Consider the following 21,373-nt stretch of genomic DNA (forward strand, 5'->3'; position numbering starts at 1 on the left):
TGTCTCTTTTTATTTAAGGCGAAATGACATGATGCTAAAGGACAGCCATTTCCAGTTAGTTCCCATTTTGCAAAGAAGTTACCAGAATCCACGAAAGGTCCTTGGGGAGAAATTGAACTGCTGGGGCAAGAGAGGAGGGAGAAGGGAGGAGAAACAGGGTCTGCATGGAATCAGGTCCTAGAAAGCCACGGGAACCCGTTCCCCTTTGAACCCCCTTCTGCAAAATCTTGCTTCCTGTCTCTATTCCCACTGCCAGGAAAAACAAACCTCGCCCTTGCTTCTGAGCACAATCCTGAATTTATCCAAGGGTCTTATTTCCAGGGAAGCCCACCTGGGCCCATAACTCTAAAAGAGGTGGTCTTGGTCATCTTTCCCATCCAGGTGCATTCCTAAAAGTCTTTTTTTGGGGGGACGGGGAAGACAAGGAATGAAGTATGAGCCACTTCCTATCCTTAATATGCAGCTAAAGTTGCAGGGTAAGATCCCTTAGGATGATAGCCGGCTAGGTTGGTTATATATTGGAGAGCGCAGCTCTTGGCTGCTCCGTGTGCGTGTGCCTGTGTATTTCAGTCTCGCAGCTGCGGAGTGTAATAGCAGATGCTCGCCTGAGCTAAGCTGATTTACTTGTTCAAGATCTGACCTCATCATTTTGCCGGGATGGGCTCCCACCTAGACTCTTCAGAAGATCGCAACTGAGGGCGTGCAGGTGTGTGCCAGGAAAAGCAAAGAGAGACAAGGCTCCCAGGAAGGAAGGATGGAGAGGAGGCACTGACAACCAGCAAGGAGAACAAGGGCTTGTTTGGTTGGATAGAACAACTGGATTTTTGTTTTGTGGTTCTTGCTGCTTTTGCAAAGATGTCAGTCTCCGGGAAGAAGGAATTCGACGTGAAGCAGATCCTGAGGCTGCGCTGGAGATGGTTCAGCCACCCCTCGCAGAGTTCCACCGGCACCGGAGGTTGCCTCCAGCAGGAAGGATATGAGCATCGAGGGGCCCCGGTGCAGGGCAGGCTGAAAAGCCACTCGCGGGACAGAAATGGGCTCAAGAAGAACAACAGCCCCATCCACCACAACATCTTGGCGCCCGTGCCCAGCGGACCGACCCCGGTGCCCCACCGCCCCATCCAGACCTGGCAAGAGGACCTCATCGAGCACCTTCAGGGGACAGAGGAGATGCCCAAGGCTGGTCCCAAGGAGAACTATGAGAAAGAGGAGCCCAACAAGAACACACAGGAGACACAAATCATCACAGAAGAGAACAGCGAGGAGGCAGTTGAGAGGTGAGCATATTTTACATATTCTTTTGAGATGTTGTAGTAGTAGTTCTTACTTATGTGTTTATTGACGTCATTACTATATAATCATTACTTTGCACAATGCTAGATTTGAGAGGACAGATCACAGTCCCCAGAAACATTACAATTATACACAGAGGAAGGGCAAAGGTGAGCATTTTGCATATTCTTTTTGGTGTGTTGTAGTAGTTCTTACTTATGTATTTATTGACGTCACTACCAGTACTATATAATCATTACTTTGCACAATGCTAGACTTGAGAGGACAGGTCACAGTCCCAAGAAACATTACAATTATACATAGAGGAAGGGCAAAGGTGAGCATTTTGCATATTCTTTTGGAGTGTTTATGTATTAACATATTTATTTATTAACGTCATTACCAGTACTATATAATCATTACTTTGCACAATGCTAGACTTGAGAGGACAGGTCACAGTCCCAAGAAGCATTACAATTATACATAGAGGAAGGGCAAATGTGAGCATTTTGCATATTCTTTTGGGGTCTTGTAGTAGTTCCCACTTATGCATTTATTGATGTCATAAGTAAAGATATTTATTTATTTATTTATTTATTTATTTATTTACCATATTTATATACTGCCTTTCTCAGCCTGAAGGCGACTCAGGGCAGTTTACAAATGGCACAATTTGATGCCTCCAACAACACAAAATCCAATCAAAAACACTTAGCATAAATATAAAAACCACATGAATCAAGAAAAACCATAAAGGTAAAGGTTTTCCCCTGTCATTAAGTCCAGTCGTGTCCAACTCCGGGGTGTGGTGCTCATCTTCATTTCTAAGCCAAAGAGCCAGCATTGTCCGTAGACGCCTCCAAGGTCATGTGGCCAGCATGACTGCATGGAATGGCATTACCTTCCCACCGGAATGGTACCTATATTGATCTACACACATTTCCATGTTTTCGAACTGCTAGGTTAGCAGAAGCTGGGGCTAACAGCGGGAGCTCACCCACTCCCCAGATTCGAACCTGTGACTTTTCAATCAGCAAGTTCAGCAGCTCAGTGGTTTAACCCACTGCGCCCCAGGGGGCTCCAATTACCAGTACTATATAATCTTTACTTTGCACAATGCTAGACTTGAGAGGACAGATAGCATTCCCAAGAAAAATAACAATTATACACAGAGGAAAGGCAAAGGTGAGCATTTTGTATATTCTTTTGGGGTGTTGTAGTAGTTCTCACTTATGTATTTATTGACATCATTAGCAGTACTATATAATAATTATTTTGCACAATGCTAGACTTGAGAGGATGGATCACAGTCCCAAGAAACATTACAAATACACACAGAGGAAGGGCAGTTTCCAACAAACCTCACAACCTTTGTGGTGCTTGCCACAGATGCAGGCAAAACATCAGGAGAGAATGCTTCTAGAACATGGCCATACAGCCTGAAAAACCTACAACTACCCAGCAAAGGAAACTCTTGTAAATAGAGACATTTGGAGTATTTCTAGCAGCACCAATTACACATGAGATTACAGCATTTTGTAGGATTGAGAAGTTGTGCTCACAGAGCAGCGTAAAAGGTAGCTTTTGGCTCAAGGTGCTCTTCAATTAAACATAAATTGTCGTTTGCTGAAACAACTTGGAACTGCAGAATATTCAGTTCGGACCTTCAGAAATATGTACTAAATTTCTGAAGCTTTTGACGTAAAGTTAATGAATTTTCCTTCTAAACGAACATGAGTTCGGCAACGGAAAATCTGTCTCTGTTTTGTGCCTGGCATTTCCTGTTTGTGGCATGCATCCCCCAAAGAAATGAAGTCTTTCACACATTGCCTGATTCCGTCAATGCATTTCTATAGCTCTGCAGAGCATGTTATGTTGTCTTTCAGATAAATGATCTGGCTAAGAATTCTCCCTTCGGTGTGACTTTGTCCATAAGTTTGATTCGGGGGCGGAAGAGGAGTCACACATACGTGTGCGTTCCTACTTGTGTGGACACTGCATGTGTATTTGTATGCGCACATAGACCTACACAGATGCAGCCTCTTGGCATTCTTGCTTCGACTGTTTACTCCTTGAGAGATATAATTAACCTTGAAGTGCATGGGAAAAAACAGCAAGAAGATTCTCAAAGGTTTATTTCCAAAAGCATGCCTTGGAACAAGAGCCTAAGGCTGCAGCCCTATATGCAGTTATACGTATTTATTTAAGAGCAAGTCCTATTGAATTCGGTTATAATTGCATACTTTAGGTTGGCTAGTAAACCTGCATTCTGAAACACTACAGGTCAAAGTTCTGGAATCTTTGATGTGTTGTTTCTCAATGCATAAGGATTATATAGAAGCAAACATTCTTGGAAATGAATGGGATGCTTTCAGGATCAGAGTGCAAGTTTATTTACTCTGAGCTGAGTAAATAAAGGAATAATGAGACTGATAGCCATGAAATTGTGATGCAAGAAAGACATTGCAGCGTGGTTTGGATGTGTTTGGAACTCTAGTTCCAGAAATATTTCAATTATTTTTAACTGAAAGTTCTTGTTTCCATATTTTCCTTCACATAATGCAGTGTTTCTCTACCTTCCTAATGCCGTGACCCCTTCATACCGTTCCTCATGTTGTGGTAAGGAGCCCCCAATGGTGCAGTGGGTTAAATCCCTGTGTTGGCAGGACTGAAGACTGACAGGTCGTAGGTTCGAATCCGGGGAGAGGCGGATGAGCTTCCTCTATCAGCTCCAGCTCCTCGTGTGGGGACATGAGAGGAGCCTCCCACAAGGATGATAAAAACATCAAATCATCCGGGCATCCCCTGGGCAACGTCCTTGCAGATGGCCAATTCTCTCACACCAGAAGCAACTTGCAGTTTCTCAGGTCGCTCCTGACACGACAAAAAAAAATGTTGTGGTGACCTCCAACCATAACATTATTTTCGTTGCTACTTCATAACTGCAATTTTGCTCCTGTTAGGAACCGTAATGTAAATATCTGATATGCAGGATGTATTTTCCTTCACTGGACCAAATTTGGCACAAATACACATACACCCAAATTTGAATGCTGGTGGGTTGGGGGGAGGGAGGGATTGGTTTTGTCATTTGGGAGTTGTAATTGCTGGGATTTATAGTTCACCTATGATCAAAGAAGGAGCCCCCGGTGGTGCAGTGGGTTAAAGCACTGAGCTGCCAAGCTTGTTGATCGAAAGGTCGCAGGTTCGATTCCAGGGAGCGGCGTGAGCTTCCGCTGTCAGCCCTAGCTTCTGCCAACCTAGCAGTTCGAAAACATGCAAATGTGAGTAGATCAATAGGTACCGCTCCGGCGGGAAGGTAACGGCGCTCCATGCAGTCATGCCGGCCACATGACCTTGGAGGTGTCTGTGGACAACGCCAGCTCTTCGGCTTAGAAATGGAGATGAGCACCACACCCCAGAGTCAGACATGACTGGACTTAATGTCAGGAGACTACCTTTACCTTTACCTTACAATCAAAGAGCATTCTGATATCCACCAACAATGGAATTGGACCAGACTTTGCACACAGGACTCCCATGGCAACGACTGAATGCCGCAATAATTACAATTATAAAAGCAAAATAAAATAATACAATATAATACATTAAAACAACATTAGTTATCCAATAATAAAGGCATTTCCATTATAACAACCGTCTGGTCTAATTCACTGTTCAGGCGCCGTTATATCCATTACCAAAAGCCTGGTTCCAAAACCACGTCTTCAGTTTTCTTCTGAAAGATAGGAGGGAGGACGCCGATCTAATTTTGCTGGGGAGCAAATTCCACAGGTGGGGGTTCACCACCGAGAAGGCCCTGTCCCTCGTCCCCAGCAGCCGCGTTTGCAAAAACAGAAAATACTGGAAGAGTTTGTTGGGCTTTGACCTTGAGTTTTGGATTTGTAGTTCACCTACATCCAGAGAGCACTGTGGACTCAAACGATGATGGATCTGGACCAAACTTGGCATGGATACTCAATATGCCCAATTGTGAACACTGGTGGAATTTAGGGGAAAATAGACCTTGACATTTGGGAGTTGTACTTGCTGGGATGTATAGTTCACCTACAATAAAAGAGCCCCTTGAACATCACCAACGATAAAATTGGGTCAAACTCAAAATCTGTGTCTGGAAGATTGAAATAGATATGAATATACTGGGATTCATTCAGTCTTCAGGGCCAGTGTATCTCTGAAATGTTTCCAAAAAGTATTCATAACTACCCAATGTTCTTTTCTTGTGTGGTCCTATGTATTTGTACTGAGAAGTAGATTCAAGTAAGTGGTGTTTATTTCCAAGGAAGTGGGCACAAGAGGGTAGATTTGGGTTTGATCTGAAGGACAATGATAACATGTGGATTAAATATTGTAGCACGTGGGAATGATAACTCTTAACACAACTGGGTGAGATTTCAAATGTTTATGTATATTTTAAAATGTTTTTTTCTCATATTTTGGGACTTTTAGCTGAGAAATTTGTGCATGAAAAATAGTATTTCTGTGCAAAACACCGTTTTGTGCAAAACACCATTTTGTGCAAAACACAGTTTTCTGCACAAAATTTATTTCTTTTTCTCCCTGGACTAACAAAATAAACCCCGAAACGTGAAAAATCTGGTTTCTAATATTTTATTACTATAGACTGGAACCGCAAACTTAAGATGCTATTTATTTATCGTGTCAGAAGCGAATTGAGAATACAGCTATAATGTATACAAAAACCACAAAAGAGTTAAAAACTTATTAAACTAGATTTCCTTTGACCAGAAGTTGGCCACTTGGAGTGCCTCTGGTGTCACTGTGAGAAAATAATCCATTGTGCATGTGGCAAGGCTCAGGTTGCATTGTAGTAAGTGGTCTGTGGTTTGCTCTTCTCCGCACTCACATGTCGCGGACTTCACTTTGTGGCCCCATTTCTGAAGGTTGGCTCTGCATCTCGTGGTGCAAGAGCGCAGTCTGTTCAGCGCCTTCCAAGTCATCCAGTCTTCTGTGTGCCCAGGAAGGAGTTTCTCATTCGGACTCAACCACTGATTGAGGTGCTGGGTTTTAGCCTGCCACTTTTGGACTCTTGCTTGCTGAAGTGATTCTGCGACTCTCTCTGTAGATCTTACGAAGCTATTTCTTGATTTAAGGCATCAGCTTGCTGGCTGATATCTGAACAGAAGATGGACAAGAGGTGTCAATGCCTTGGTCCTTTCATTACAGGCTGCTACTTCCTGGCAGATATCAGGTGGTGCAATACTAGCTAAACAGTATAATTTCTCCAACGGTGGAGGACGTAGCCATCCTGTGATAATGCTATCACACGATGCTATGATGATGTTGAAGTGCACGCAGGCCCAAACAATTTCTGCATTGGGTTGTTGTAGGTTTTTTTGGGCTATATGGCCATGTTCTAGAGGCATTTCTCCTGACGTTTCGCCTGCATCTATGGCAAGCATCCTCAGAGATAGTCAGGTGTGTTGGAACTAGGAAAAAGGGTTTATATATCTGTGGAATGCCCAGGGTAGGACAAAGGACTCTTGTCTGTTGGAGCTAGGTGTGAATGTTTCAACTGATCACCTTGATTAGCATTTGATGGCCTGGCAGTGCCTGGAGCAATCTTTTGTTGAGAGGTGATTAGATGTCCTTGCTTGTTTCCTCTCTGTTGTTGTGCTGTTGTAATTTTAGAGTTTTTTTTAATACTGGTAGCCAGATTTTGGACACAGCATATTATTTGAGAACACAGAAATGCTGGACCACTCCAACAACCACCATGTCAGACTACACAGAGAAGCCATTGAAATCCACAAGCATGTGGACAATTTCAACAGAAAGGAGGAAACCATGAAAATGAACAAAATCTGGCTACCAGTATTAAAAAAACCTCTAAAATTACAACAGCACAACAACAGAGAGGAAACAAACAAGGACATCTAATCACCTCTCAACAAAAGTTTGCTGCAGGCACTGCCAGGCCATCAAATGCTAATCAAGGTGGTCAGTTGAAACATTCACACCTAGCTCCAACAGACAAGAGTCCTTTGTCCCACCCTGGTCATTCCACAGATATATAAACCCCTTTTTCCTAGTTCCAACAGACCTCACTACCTCTGGGGATGCTTGCCATAGATGCAGGCAAAATGTCAGGAGAGAATGCTTCTAGAACATGGCCATACAGACCAAAAAAAACCTACAACAACCCAATGATTCCGGCCATGAAAGCCTTCGACAATACAATTTCTGCATTGTATAGTTTTGAATTGGGTACTTCATTGTGTTGTTTTTACCTGCAAGTTCTAAGGTCAGGATGACTAGAAAGTGAAAGAAATAGTAATTGTCACCATTCCGGTAGCTGACAATTAACATTCTTTATCTGCTGCATTCCTTTCTGGATTTTGATGACAAATGTCTTATTGACTCACATGAACTTAATAGAATGACACATAGAAGAAATTTGGACTCATCAAGTGTGAATATGCTTGAGTCATAACCTCTTTCTCTCAAAGCACTGTGGGTGTCGGGGTTGTTGTTTTTTTCAATGTCCTCTTACATTATTATGTTTTCATTATCACACGGTGTCCTTGTCTCCAAGGTGCCTGGGAAACATTTTAGCATTAATGCCTCACTTGTCTTATTTACTTCTCCTTGGGAAAAGTGAGGAATGCATCTCCCTCTACATCAGTGGTTCTCAACCTTCCTAATGCCGCGACCCCTTAATACAGTTCCTCATGTTGTGGTGACCCCCAACCATAACCCTAACATTATGAATCGCCATGTAAATAATGATCTGCAGGATGTACTTTCATTCACTGGAGCAAATTTGGCACAAATACCCGGTATGCCCAAATTTGTCTACTGGTGGGGTTGGTGAGGGGATTGATTTTGTCATTTGGGAGTTGTAGTTGCTGGGATTTACAGTTAACCTGCAAACAAAGAGCATTCTGAACCCCACCAACAATGGAATTGAACCAAAGTTGGCACACAGAACTCTCATGCCCAACAGAAAATACTGGAAGGGTTTGGTGGGCATTGACCTTGAGTTTGGGAGTTGTAGTTCACCTACATCCAGAGAGCACTGTGGGCTCAAACAATGATGGGCCTGGACCAAAGTTGGCATGGATACTCAATATGCCCAAATGTGAAAACTGATGGGTTTGGGGGAAATAGACTTTGACATTTGGGAGTTGTACTTGCTGGGATTTATAGTTAACCTGCAAACAAAGAGCATTCTGAACCCCACCAACAATGGAATTGAACCAAAGTTGGCACACAGAACTCTCATGCCCAACAGAAAATACTGGAAGGGTTTGGTGGGCATTGACCTTGAGTTTGGGAGTTGTAGTTCACCTACATCCAGAGAGCACTGTGGGCTCAAACAATGATGGACCTGGACCAAAGTTGGCATGGATACTCAATATGCCCAAATGTGAAAACTGACGGGGTTTGGGGAAAATAGACTTTGACATTTGGGAGTTGTACTTGCTGGGATTTATAGTTCACCTACAATCAAGGAGCGTTCCGAACCCCACCAATGATAGAATTGGGCCAAAGTTCCCACACAGAGCCTCCATGACCAACAGAAAATACTGTGTTTTCTGGTGGTCTTTGGCGAACCCTCTGACACACCTTTGTGACCCTCCCCAGGGGTCCCGACCCCCAGGTTGAGAAACACTGCTCTACATGTTATTGGAGTGCAATTTCCATCAACTTGAGCCGGCATAACCAATGACCAAAGGATGATGGAAGCTGCACTCCTAAAGCATCTCCTCCCCCATGAACATCCCTGGGAGAATGACCATCATTTTGACAAAGGAGGTTCTTGCACAAATATAATGGCTTGTGGGTTCCTTTCAGGAGTGCTTTCCTAACAACAAAAATATTGCCCCCAAACAGCAGTTGCTGATTCCCAGTGATCTAAGGGACTCCTCCACTTTAGAATCCTAGAGTTGGAAAAGACCTCATGGGCCATCCAGTCCAATCCCATTCTGCCAAGAAGCAGGAAAATCGCATTCAAAGCACCCCCGACAGATGGCCACCCAGCCTCTGTTTAAAAGCCTCCAAAGAAGGAGCCTCAACCACACCCTGGGGCAGAGAGTTCCACTGCTGAACAGCTCTCACAGTCAGGAAGTTCTTCCTAATGTTCAGATGTAATCTCCTTTCCTGTAGTTTGAAGTCATTGCTCCACATTCCAAGTCTCCAGGACAGCAGAAAACAAGCTTGCTCCCTCCTCCCTATGACTTCCTCTCACATACTTATACGTGGCTATCATGTCTCCTCTCAGCCTTCACATCTTCTGCAGGCTAAACATACCCAGCTCTTTAAGCCGCTCCTCATAGGGCTTGTTCTCCAGACCCTTGATCATTTTAGTCGCCCTCCTCTGACCACATTCTAGCTTCTTCTCCAGTCTCTTCCCCTCACATCTTGATACATAGCCATCATGTCTCCTCTCAGCCTTCTCTTCTTCAGGCTAAACATGCCCAGCTCTTTAAGCCGCTCCTCATAGGGCTTGTTCTTGATACCCTTGAGCATTTTAGTCACCCTCCTCTGACCACATTCTAGCTTCTTCTCCAGTCTTTTCCCTCACATCTTGATACATGGCTTTCATGTCTCCTCTCAGCCTTCTCTTCTTCAGGCTAAACATGCCCAGCTCTTTAAGCCGCTCCTCATAGGGCTTGTTTTCCAGACCCTTGATCATTTTAGACACCCTCCTCCGGACACATTCCAGCTTCTTCTCCAGTCTCTTCCTCTCACATCTTGATACATGGCCATCATGTCTCCTCTCAGCCTTCTCTTCTTCGGGCTAAACGTGCCCAGCTCTTTAAGCCGCTCCTCATAGGGCTTGTTCTCCAGACCCTTGATCATTTTAGTCGCCCTCCTCCAGACACATTCCAGCTTCTTCTCTAGTCTCTTCGTCCCACATATTTATACATGGCTATCATGTCTCCTCTCAGCCTTCTTTTCTGCAAGCTAAACATGCCCAGCTCTTTAAGCCGCTCCTCATAGGGCTTGTTCTCCAGACACTTGATCATTTTAGTCATCCTCTTCTGACCACATTCCAGCTTCTCCTCCAGTCTCTTCCTCTCACATATTTATACATGGCTATCATATCTCCTCTCAGCCTTCTTTTCTGCAAGCTAAACATGCCCAGCTCTTTAAGCCGCTCTTCATAGGGCTTGTTCTCCAGACCCTTTATCATTTTAGTCGCCCTTCTCCGGACACATTCCAGCTTCTCCTCCATTTTGTCTTATTCTACTATTTCATATACACAAACCTATCTGGTTGGAAAGAAAGCCAGGGGTGAAAAAATATGTATAAGAAGCACTAAATCTGAACAGCACAAGGGTGGTGATGGAGATACGAAGAATAATCTCTTTCTTCCTTTTTTTGTTTACAAAAGCATGGGGCAATGGTAACCTTCCAGATGTTTTCCCATGTCTCCATTACAGATCATATATGTACGCGTATTGCTATAGGCAACATTGGGATAAATAAGTGACCTAATGACGGTGGATCTGGGGAAACATAACTTGATGCCGTGATCTTTTTGAAAGGCAAGGCATGTGCGTCTCACGGTGTCAATCTTGCACCTTTCCTCGGCAGCCCAGGAGGCAGGATAATGATTTTCTATCTAGCTGACCCTGACCTTATTTGGCTGGTGTTGATTGGAAGTCATTGTGCGAGCTTGAAAGTAGCTTACGTTGCTATTAGTTAGTGGCCCAGTTCAATGTCATCTGCATAGAAAGTGCCGATGTGACTTGAAATTTAAATGTCAATGGAATTCAGAAGAGTTCGCAATGGTCGGCCAGAGAGAGAGAGCTTCTTTAGTTCCAATGCCAGGTCAAGGTAGGTTTCTGTTGTTGTTCATTCGTTCAGTTGCTTCCGACTCTTTGTGACCTCATGGACCAGCCCACGCCAGAGCTCCCTGTCGGTGGTCACCACCCCCAGCTCATTCAGAGTCATGCCAGTCACTTCCAGGATACCATCCATCCTTCTTGCCCTTGGTCGCCCCTCTTTCTTTTTCCTTCCATTTTCCCCAGCATCATTGTCTTCTCTATGTGACCTCCTGGACCATCTCATGCCAGAGCTCCCTGTCGGTGGTCACCACCCCCAGCTCATTCAGAGTCATGCCAGTCACTTCCAGGATACCATCCATCCTTCTTGCCCTTGGTCGCCCCTCTTTCTTTTTCCTTCCATTTTCCCCAGCGTCATTGTCTTCTCTAGGTGACCTCCTGGACCATCCCATGCCAGAGCTCCCTGTCGGTGGTCACCACCCCCAGCTCATTCAGAGTCATGCCAGTCACTTCCAGGATACCATCCATCCTTCTTGCCCATGGTCGCCCCTCTTTCTTTTTCCTTCCATGTTCCCCAGCATCATTGTCTTCTCTAGGTGACCTCCTGGACCATCCCATGCCAGAGCTCCCTGTCGGTGGTCACCGCCCCCAGCTCCTTCAAGGTCAAGCCAGTCACTTCCAGGATACCATCCATCCATCTTGCCCTTGGTCGCCCCACTTTCTTTTTCCTTCCATTTTCCCCAGCATCATTGTCTTCTCTAGGTGACCTCATGGACGATCCCATGCCAGAGCTCCCTGTCAGCCATCACCACCCCCAGCTCCTTCAAGGTGAAGCCAGTCACTTCCAGGATACCATCCATCCATCTTGCCCTTGATATGCAGCATCATTCTCTTCTCTAGGTGACCTCCTGGACCACCCATGCCAGAGCTCCCTGTCGGTGGTCACCACCCCCAGCTCCTTCAGAGTCATGCTAGTCACTTCCAGGATACCATCCATCCATCTTGCCCTTGGTCGCCAGAGCTCCCTGTCAGCGGTCACCACCCCCAGCTCCTTCAAGGTCAAGCCAGTCACTTCCAGGATACCATCCATCCATCTTGCCCTTGATCGCCCCTCTTTCTTTTTCCTTCCATTTTCCCCAGCATCATTGTCTTCTCTAGGTGACCTCCTGGACCATCCCATGCCAGAGTTCCCTGTCGGTGGTCACCACCCCCAGCTCATTCAGAGTCATGCCAGTCACTTCCAGGATACCATCCATCCATCTTGCCCTTGATCGGCCCCTCTTCCTTTTTCCTTCCATTTTCCCCAGCATCATTGTTTTCTCTATAATGACCTCCTGGACCATCCCATGCCAGAGCTCTCTGTCAGCCGTCACCACCCCCAGCTCCTTCAAGGTGAAGCCAGTCACTTCCAGGATACCATCCATCCATCTTGTCCTTGGTCGGCCCCTCTTCCTTTTTCCTTCCATTTTCCCCAGCATCATTGTTTACTCTTTGTGACCTCATGGACCAGCCCACGCCAGAGCTCCCTGTCGGCTGTCACCACCCCCAGCTTCTTCAAGGTCAAGCCAGTCACTTCAAGGATGCCATCCATCCATCCATCTTGGCTTAAAGAGTCGGGCTTTATTTCCTGAAGTATGGACTGGTTGGATATTCTTGGATGTCTACGTCAAACAGCTCTATTGCTCCTTCTCTGTTATGAAAGGCACAGTAAATAAGCTAGTTGGGAATTTTACTCTACTAATGGGTCTATGTGGGAGTGATCCTGGACTCATCGCTGAGCCTGGAACCCCAGGTTTCAGCAGTGGCCGGGAGAGCTTTTGCACAATTAAAACTTGTGCACCAGCTGCACCCATACCTTGGGAAGTCTGATCTGGCCACAGTGGTCCACGCTCTTGTTACATAGACTACTGCAACGCACTCTATGTGGGGTTGCCCTTGAAGACTGTTCGGAAACTTCAACTGGTCCAGCGAGCGGCAGCCAGATTGCTCACCGGAGCGACATACAGGGAGCACCCCCCTGCTGTGTCAGCTCCACTGGCTGCTGGTTCAGTTCCGAGCCCAATTCAAGGTGCTGGTTTTGACCTACAAAACCCTGTACGGTTCCAGTCCAGTGTATCTGTCCGAACGTATCTCCCTCTACATCCCACCCTGGAATTTGAGATCATCTGGGGGGGCCCTGCTCTCGACCCCACCGCTATCACAAGTGAGGTTGGTGGGGACGAGGAGCAGGGCCTTCTCAGTGGTGGCCCCTCACCTGTGGAACTCACTCCCGGGGGAAATTAGGGCATGAACATGCCTCCTCTCCTTCAGGAGGAAGGTAAAGATGTGGTTGTGGGACCAGGCCTTTGGGCAATCTGACAACTAGACAAGGACAACCAGACGAATAGGACTGACAGGACTGACAATTGTGGAATTGGAATTTGAACTATGAGATAGCGAACGCTGACCGTCAATGAGGAGAAATGGGTTAGCATTGGTTTTATTGGTTTTATGGCTGTAATGCAAGAATTGTTGTTAATTGTTAATTGATGTTATTTGTTTTATTGCTGTTATGTGATGCGGACTTCGAATTGTGCCTTGTTTTTGTAAGCCGCCCTGAGTCCCCTTCGGGGTGAGAAGTCCGGGATAGAAGTAACCGAAATAAATAAATAAAATAAAATAAAATATGCTTGTCTATAAAGCTATTGTCCTCCCAACCGTGCTATACGCCTGCGAGACGTGGACTGTCTACAGACGTCACGTGCAACTCCTGGAATGATTCCATCAGCGCCGCCTCCGAAAAATCCTGCAAATCTCTTGGAAAGACAAGCAGACAAATCTCAGCGTGCTGGAAGAAGCAACGACCACCAGCATTGAAGCGATGGTCCTCCACCAACAACTCCACTGGACTGGCTATGTTGTCTGGATGCCCGACCACCATCTCCCAAAGCAGTTGCTCTATTCCGAACTCAAGAATGGAAAAATGAAATGTTGGTGGACAGGAAAAGAGATTTAAAGATCTGCTCAAAGCCAACCTTAAAAACTCTGGCATAGACACTGAGAACTGGGAAGCCCTGGCCCTGGAGTGCTCCAGCTGGAGGTCAGCTGTGAGCAGCAGTGCTGTAGAATTTGAAGAGTCACAAATGGAGGGTGAAAGAGAGAAATGTGCCAAGAGGAAGGCACGTCAAGCCAACCCCGACCGAGACCGCCTTCCACCTGGAAACTGATGCCATTACTGTGGGAGATGATGCAGATCCACAATAGGGCTCCATAATCACCTACGGACCCCCGTCAGGACACTACACTTGGAGGAACATTATCCTCGGACAATGAGGGATCATCTAAGTAAGTATTGTACAGATTCCTCAGGAGAGAGACAAGGTGGCTTGGTATCCCCATGTCAAAATGGTGATCCCTCTCTATTCCATGTACAAAAGCCACATGTTGTTGTTCATTCATTCAGTCGTCTCCGACTCTTCGTGACCTCATGGAACAGCCCACGCCAGAGCTCCCTGTCGGCCGTCACCACCCCCATCTCCTTCAAGGTCAGTCCAGTCACTTCAAGGATGCCATCCATCCATCTTGCCCTTGGTCGGCCCCTCTTCCTTTTGCCTTCCACTTTCCCCAGCATCATTCCCTTCTCTAGGCTTTGCTGTCTCCTCATGATGTGGCCAAAGGACTTCCACTTTGTCTCTAGTATCCTTCCCTCCAATGAGCAGTCGGGCTTTATTTCCTGGAGGATGGACTGGTTGGATCTTCTCGCAGTCCAAGGATCACTCCAGCAAAGGATCACCGCCTTGTTGTGGCGCTGGAGCTTGAGCACCTCAATCATGTCATGAGCGAAACCGTGAAGGGCCACCCAAGATGGGATGGTCGTGGCAGAGAGGTCAGACCAAATGTGATCCCTGGGGAAGGCAATGGCAAACCACCCCAGTATCCTTGCCAAGAAAACTAAATGGACCAGTACAACAAAAGCCACATATCTTGACTGTTTTACTTCAGTAGTGAAAACAGGAGAACATCCTTCAATGAACCCAAGGTATCAGGCTAATTTGGGGCTGGTCAGCTTTCAGAGTTTGAGCATGGTGCCACCTAAAGCCAAGGACAAGATGGTGTCCATCCTCATTCATTGGCTGGCAATTGAATCTCACATCAGTAATGGCAATGGTATAGCATCCTGTGCTGTATAGGAAACACCAATCTAGTTTAATGGAGCCCAAGACTGCTTGTATGCCATATACCAGTCTGCCCTCCTTGAAAGGGACTGGATGGGATGTCCCATGGAAGCTGGCACCATTTCAGCTCTGTTGTGCATGGAAAACGGTGTTGATATTCTAGGCACATATTCGATAGTCTTTCTTTGCCCTGGTTCTTTTGTGTCTAATGCCAGACAATTTTGCTCTAAACCCCCAACGCTGTGAATCTGGTTTCCCATTTAATCACATTACAGTCAGTAGGGGCATCATTTTGAAAGAAACCTAAATTATATATTATACTTTCTCATTACAGGAAGCAAAAACGGGCTGTAGTTGGTCCCCACGGGAGCGATGATAGGCTAGCCGCGTAGAAGTGGCCTTTAAGTAAAGGTTATACACAATTCTGTGAAATGCACTTGCATTAAGAGAAGTTGTTAACAAGTCCAGAACAAGCCTTTAAGCTTAGCTTTGGTGCCGGAAACACACAGGAGGAGAATTGTGCAGCGTTGTGTGTGTGTTTACAGCTCCATCTGAATGGTTTGATGGAATGGTACTTTGGAGGACAGAGTCTCCCTGCAGCGGCCCTTCCGCTGTCTCCGATATGACAGGCAAAAAGAGCGAATGCAATTTTTGATTATGTCAACAGAAATATAGGCTGGCAACCTACTCATTGGAGCTAGTGTAGTGTTGTGGTTTGAGGACTCTAGAAGACTAGAATTTGAATTGCCACTCAGCCATGGAAACCCACTGGACGACCTTGGACAACAAGCCCTCCCAGCCTCAAAGGAAGGCAATAGCAAACCCACTCAGAATGAATCCTTGAAAGCAAACTCTGCAACTTGTTTGTCTTGGGGTTGCCATACACCAGAAATGATTGAAAGGTACACAACAGCAACAAGATTCTATTCATTGATTATGGGGTGAGAAGACAAGCCACCTCATCACATGCGGGTCTTGCCCCATCATAGGACGCTTTCCATATGGAGCAGGTATGGAGACTGCCAGAGCCCATCACATGACGTAAGGCTACTTTCAGCAGGGCTCCATGTTGAAAACATGGTGGGAAATTTTTTATTTATTTATTTATTATTTACTATATTTATATACCGTCCCTCTCAGCCTGAAAGTGACTCGGGGCGGTTTACAGTTGGTGCCAAGATCATAAAATACAATTTCCATACAATAAAAACAATCTGACAATAAAACCATAACAAAATCAATAAAAACACGAACATTAGGGTCTCCTATTAAAAACATTGTCCAATCACATCCTCCAACCATTCCATTTTCCTATGTCTATTACACTGTATTTGGAAATGCCTGCTCAAAGAGCCAAGTCTTGACTCACTTTCGAAATGTTAAAAGGGAGGGGGCTGATCTGATATTCTTAGGGAGGGCATTCCATAGCTGAGGGGCCACCACTGAGAAGGCCCTGTCTCTTGTTCCCGCCAGCCATACTTGTGACAAAGGCGGGACTGAGAGCAGGGCCTCCCCAGACGATCTTAAAGTCCTGGAGGGTTCATAAGGGGAGATACGTTCGGACAGGTAGGTTTGGACGGGTGGCTCGGTGTTCTGACTGAGGAAGCTGGGGACAGTGTGGGGGGAAGATGAGCAGGGACAGGGGAAGGAGGCAATGAAGGTGATGCAGAGCATGGAGTGACCGTTCCCTCCACTGCCCCTTGGATTTGTCCCGGTGTGCCACAGATACCCCCAGTGTCACCTGGCTTCAGGACCTCAATGGGATGAGCTCCTAGGACTAGGAAGACCACAGATAAAATACATAAGACCTCATCAGTAAAGAAAGTGGGGGAAAGATGGAGGGAAATGTCTTATCCCGCTCTCCTCCCATCTTTCTCTGTCTTCTGGGATGACCATCCATCCCACATCCTTTAACTGTTTTTCCTGGGCTTTACTCCTTCTTTCTCTATTGGGAGTTTAGTGAGACCCAAGCCCAGATAGAGGTCATTGGGCTCTGTTTCCATACGCTTGGGAAACAGAGCAATATGGAGACCCATCAGAAGTCCCCTTACGTTGTCTTTTGGCCTCTGTGGGACTCCTGTAGGACTCTATTTCCCAAGTGCATGGAAACGGAGCTCAAAGATCTTGATCAGGAATTAGAGCTCAAAGAACTCAAATTACAGGAAAGGAGATTTTACCTGAGCATTAGGAAGAACTTCCTGACTTTAGAAGTTGTTCAGCAGTGTAACTCTCTGCCTCAAAGTGTGGTGGAAACTCCTTCCTTGGAAGCTTTGAAACAGAGGCTAGATAGCCATCTGTCAGGGGTACTTCGTGCTTTTCCTGCATGGCAGGGGGTTGGACTGGATGGCCCATGTGGTCTCTTCCAATGCTATTATTCTATGGTTCCATGATTCTGAATAGCAGGGGGTTCAACTGGATGGTCTATGTGGTCCCTTCCAACTCTATTATTCTATGGTTCCATGATTCTGTATGGCAGGGGGTTGGACTGGATGGTCCATGTGGTCTCTTCCAGCTCTATTATTCTATGGTCCCATGATTCCACATGACAGGGGGGTGGACTGGATGGTCCATGTGGTCCCTTCAAACTCTATTATTCTATGGTTCCAAGATCCTACATGGCAAGGAGTTGGACTGGATGGTCCATATGGTCTCTTCCAACTCTATTATTCTATAGTTCCATGATTCTTCATGGCAGGGGGTTGGACTGGATGGCCCATGTGGTCTTTTCCAAGTCTATTATTCTATGGTTCCACGATCCTGCATCACAGGGGGTTGGATTGGATGGTCCATGTAGTTTCTTCCAAATCTATTATTCGATGGTTCCATGTTTCTGCATGGCAGGGGTTGGACTGGATGACCTATGTGGTCTCTTCCAACTCTATTATTCTATAGTTCCATGATACTTCATGGCAGGGGGTTGGACTGGATGGCCCATGTGGTCTCTTCCAAGTCTATTATTGTATGATTCCACGATTCTGCATGGCAGGGGGTTGAACTGGATGGTCTATGGGGTCCCTTCCAACTCTATTATTCTATAGTTCCATGATTCTTCATGGCAGGGGTTGGACTGGATGACCTATGTGGTCTCTTCCAACTCTATTATTCTATAGTTCCATGATTCTTCATGGCAGGGGGTTGGACTGGATGGCCCATGTGGTCTCTTCCAAGTCTATTATTCTATGGTTCCATGATCCTGCATGGCAGGGGGTTGAACTGGATGGTCTATGGGGTCCCTTCCAACTCTATTATTCTATAGTTCCATGATTCTTCATGGCAGGGGTTGGACTGGATGACCTATGTGGTCTCTTCCAACTCTATTATTCTATAGTTCCATGATTCTTCATGGCAGGGGGTTGGACTGGATGGCCCATGTGGTCTCTTCCAAGTCTATTATTCTATGGTTCCATGATCCTGCATGGCAGGGGGTTGAACTGGATGGTCTATGGGGTCCCTTCCAACTCTATTATTCTATAGTTCCATGATTCTTCATGGCAGGGGTTGGACTGGATGGCCCATGTGGTCCCTCCCAACTCTATTATTCTATAGTTCCATGATTCTGTATGGCAAGGAGTTGGACTGGATGGTCCATGTGATCTCTTCCAACTCTATTATTCTATGGTTCCATGATCCTGCATGGCAGGGGGTTGGACTGGATGACCCATGTGGTCTCTTCCAACTCTATTATTCTATGGTTCCATGAATCTATAATCATCTGATGAACTTTATAGACAACTTCCTCAAGTGCAAAGATATATCACTGAATACCAAAGTCAGCATTGTCCACGCCATTGCATTTCCAATGTGTATGTGAATAGAATTGAACAAGGATGTCACAGACCTGAGTCTGTAAAGCAGGACTGTTGATGATAGGGTGACTTGGAGGTCTCTCCTTCGCATGGTATGAGTCAACCAGAAGTCCAAGTCAATCTGCAGATGTGAAGAACAAAGAGCCACCATGACTAGCAATAACTGCATCTGTATAATTTCACAATAATCCCATCTCTTTATCTTTGAGACATAAAGAAAAGGAACAAAAGGAACAGTTTGCTCTTTCCAATCATAGTTAGCAAATCTTTTAAGGCAGCAATTGATTAGTCTTGTGAAAAATGGCTCTTCAAAACGTTTGTGCTGATAGTGGGTGAAAAGGCAATTCAGCCGAGATGAGCTAGTGAAGGCAGTGCTTTGATTGGCTTAATAAAAGGGGGAAAAGGCACAAGGCTCGTGGAATCAACAGGAAATGGCATCACAGTATCTGCATTTCTAGACGGTCATAAAATACAATTGCTGAGTTTATAGAAATGCAGCGTAAAAGCACTTTAGAGCTAATGGTCAATTAAAGGCTCTTTTATGACCGAATCATTGACTTTCCCAAACTATTTATGAGGAGATCACCACAGACCATTAGTGGAACATGCTTTACATTTTGGAAAGCGATCCATACATGTGCCATTAGGGCAAAGTGGATGCGTGGGGCACACATTATCCACCAGCCTTGGGCCTTTCAACCACGAGGCCAAGGTCTGCCTCTAAGGAATATGTCAACAACCAGCAAAGTACCATTTAGAAATTGCAAAGTTGGGTATTGCCTTGAATGTACAATGGATTATCATTCTGCATTTACTTTTTTTTGAAAGAAAAGAAAAAACATTCTAGTTCTTGTGGACCACTGGTGGTCCATGGACTACAGGTTGGGAACCACTGGGGTAAAAGAAGAGGAAGGGTTTTTTTTTTTAAAAAAAGAGGGCATATTCCAACAGGTTTCATCTGGGATAAGGGGATAAAACTTGTTTAAGATGGGAATCGAGTCTTGAGGTATTGGTAGGCAAAGATATCCGAGTTGTGGTGCAGCTGATTGAGAGTCAGCTGCATTAAAAATCACTACTGACCAAAAGGTCATGAGTTCAAAGCCAGCCCAGGTCAGAGTAAGCTCCCAACCATTTGTCTAGCCTGCTGTCGACCTTTGCAGCCTGAAAGACAGTTGCATCTGTCAAGTAGGAAATTTAGGTACTGCTTATGAGGGGAGGCTAACTTAACTAATTTACAACACCATAAAACTCTCCAGCAGCATGCAAAAGAATGAGAAAGTACTCCATCAGTGTCACAAGTGGATGGTGAAGCAAGGGCTCTCCCGGTGGCCAGAATTCAAAGCATACCCTCACGAAGCTGGAAAGTTAAATAGCCTCTGTGTCCCAGTGGTGATCGGCACACAGGGTGCAGTACCTAAAGACCTTGGCCAATGCTGACAAAATTACCACCTTTCAGCTGCAAAAGGCCACCCTACTCAGATCTTCACGCATGATTCGCCGATACATCACAAGTGTCAGATGTGGGAAGTGTCAGACGTGTGATCCAATACAACAGCCAGCAAAGTGATCTTGTTTGCTGTGTGCTAATCTTGTTGTGTCTCAAATAATAATAATAATAATAATAATAATAATAATAATAATGAAAGGGTCTTTGAGTGAAATTTGCAAATGCTAAGCAAGGGGCTTTGAATGAAATTAACAGCAAAAGAGAAATATACCCTTTTTCTGCAGAAAAGGAGCAACACGGAAGAAAATGTTTTTAAGATACAAGATGTGACATGTAGAGGTCATACAAAGTTCAAGCCTACATAGGAAGTAGTTGTGTTGTGGTTAAGCCAAAGGTTGTGGTTAAGCGCAGAGTCTGCAGGTACAAGAAGCTACTTTCCATCAAAAGGTCAAGGGAGAGGGGCTGGAAAGAGAGTACTTTCCATGACCTATTACTTGAGTATAAAAGTCAGCAGAAACAGAGGAGGGGCGCGGCAGTCACTTGAAGGGTAGCATCTGCGTATGCTTGCCAGGCTGTCCGTCTTCTTCATGAAGAAACTAAAATAAACCTTGTTTTTTGATCTTTTTTTTTTTTGGTACTGTCTCCTTCCTTACGTGCTCCCATGATGTGGACCTAAGAAGACCCAATTTAGGGTCTCTAACAATAATAATAATAACAACAACTTAAAAATGGGGGTGAGACATCAGGGTAAGAGAAATCCTCCCCTTCGAAGGGAAATCAACTCCTGGAAGAATTATTATCATGGGGGAAAGGGGTCTCTAATCCTTGTTTCCACAACAAGCCAAATTTTGCAAAAATGCAAATATCACAGGGACTGAAAGTGAGGGGAAATCTTCTGAGCAGGAACACAGACAGTGA

At 45.3% G+C, this 21,373-nt stretch overlaps 1 protein-coding gene across 1 annotated transcript in view; it reads left to right on the plus strand.

Moving 5' to 3' along the window:
- Positions 1 to 420: 420 nt before the first annotated feature.
- Positions 421 to 21,373, plus strand: part of KLHL4 (kelch like family member 4) — a 73,150-nt gene continuing 52,197 nt past the window's right edge. The window contains exon 1 of the mRNA XM_060756396.2: positions 421 to 1,277. Within this exon, the coding sequence (XP_060612379.2) occupies positions 856 to 1,277 (422 nt within the window). The 5' untranslated portion in view covers positions 421 to 855. The remainder of the gene's footprint in view (positions 1,278 to 21,373) is intronic.

This window comes from Anolis sagrei, chromosome 10 (genome assembly GCF_037176765.1).
Source record: "Anolis sagrei isolate rAnoSag1 chromosome 10, rAnoSag1.mat, whole genome shotgun sequence".
In the NCBI taxonomy this organism is placed as follows: domain Eukaryota; kingdom Metazoa; phylum Chordata; class Lepidosauria; order Squamata; family Dactyloidae; genus Anolis; species Anolis sagrei.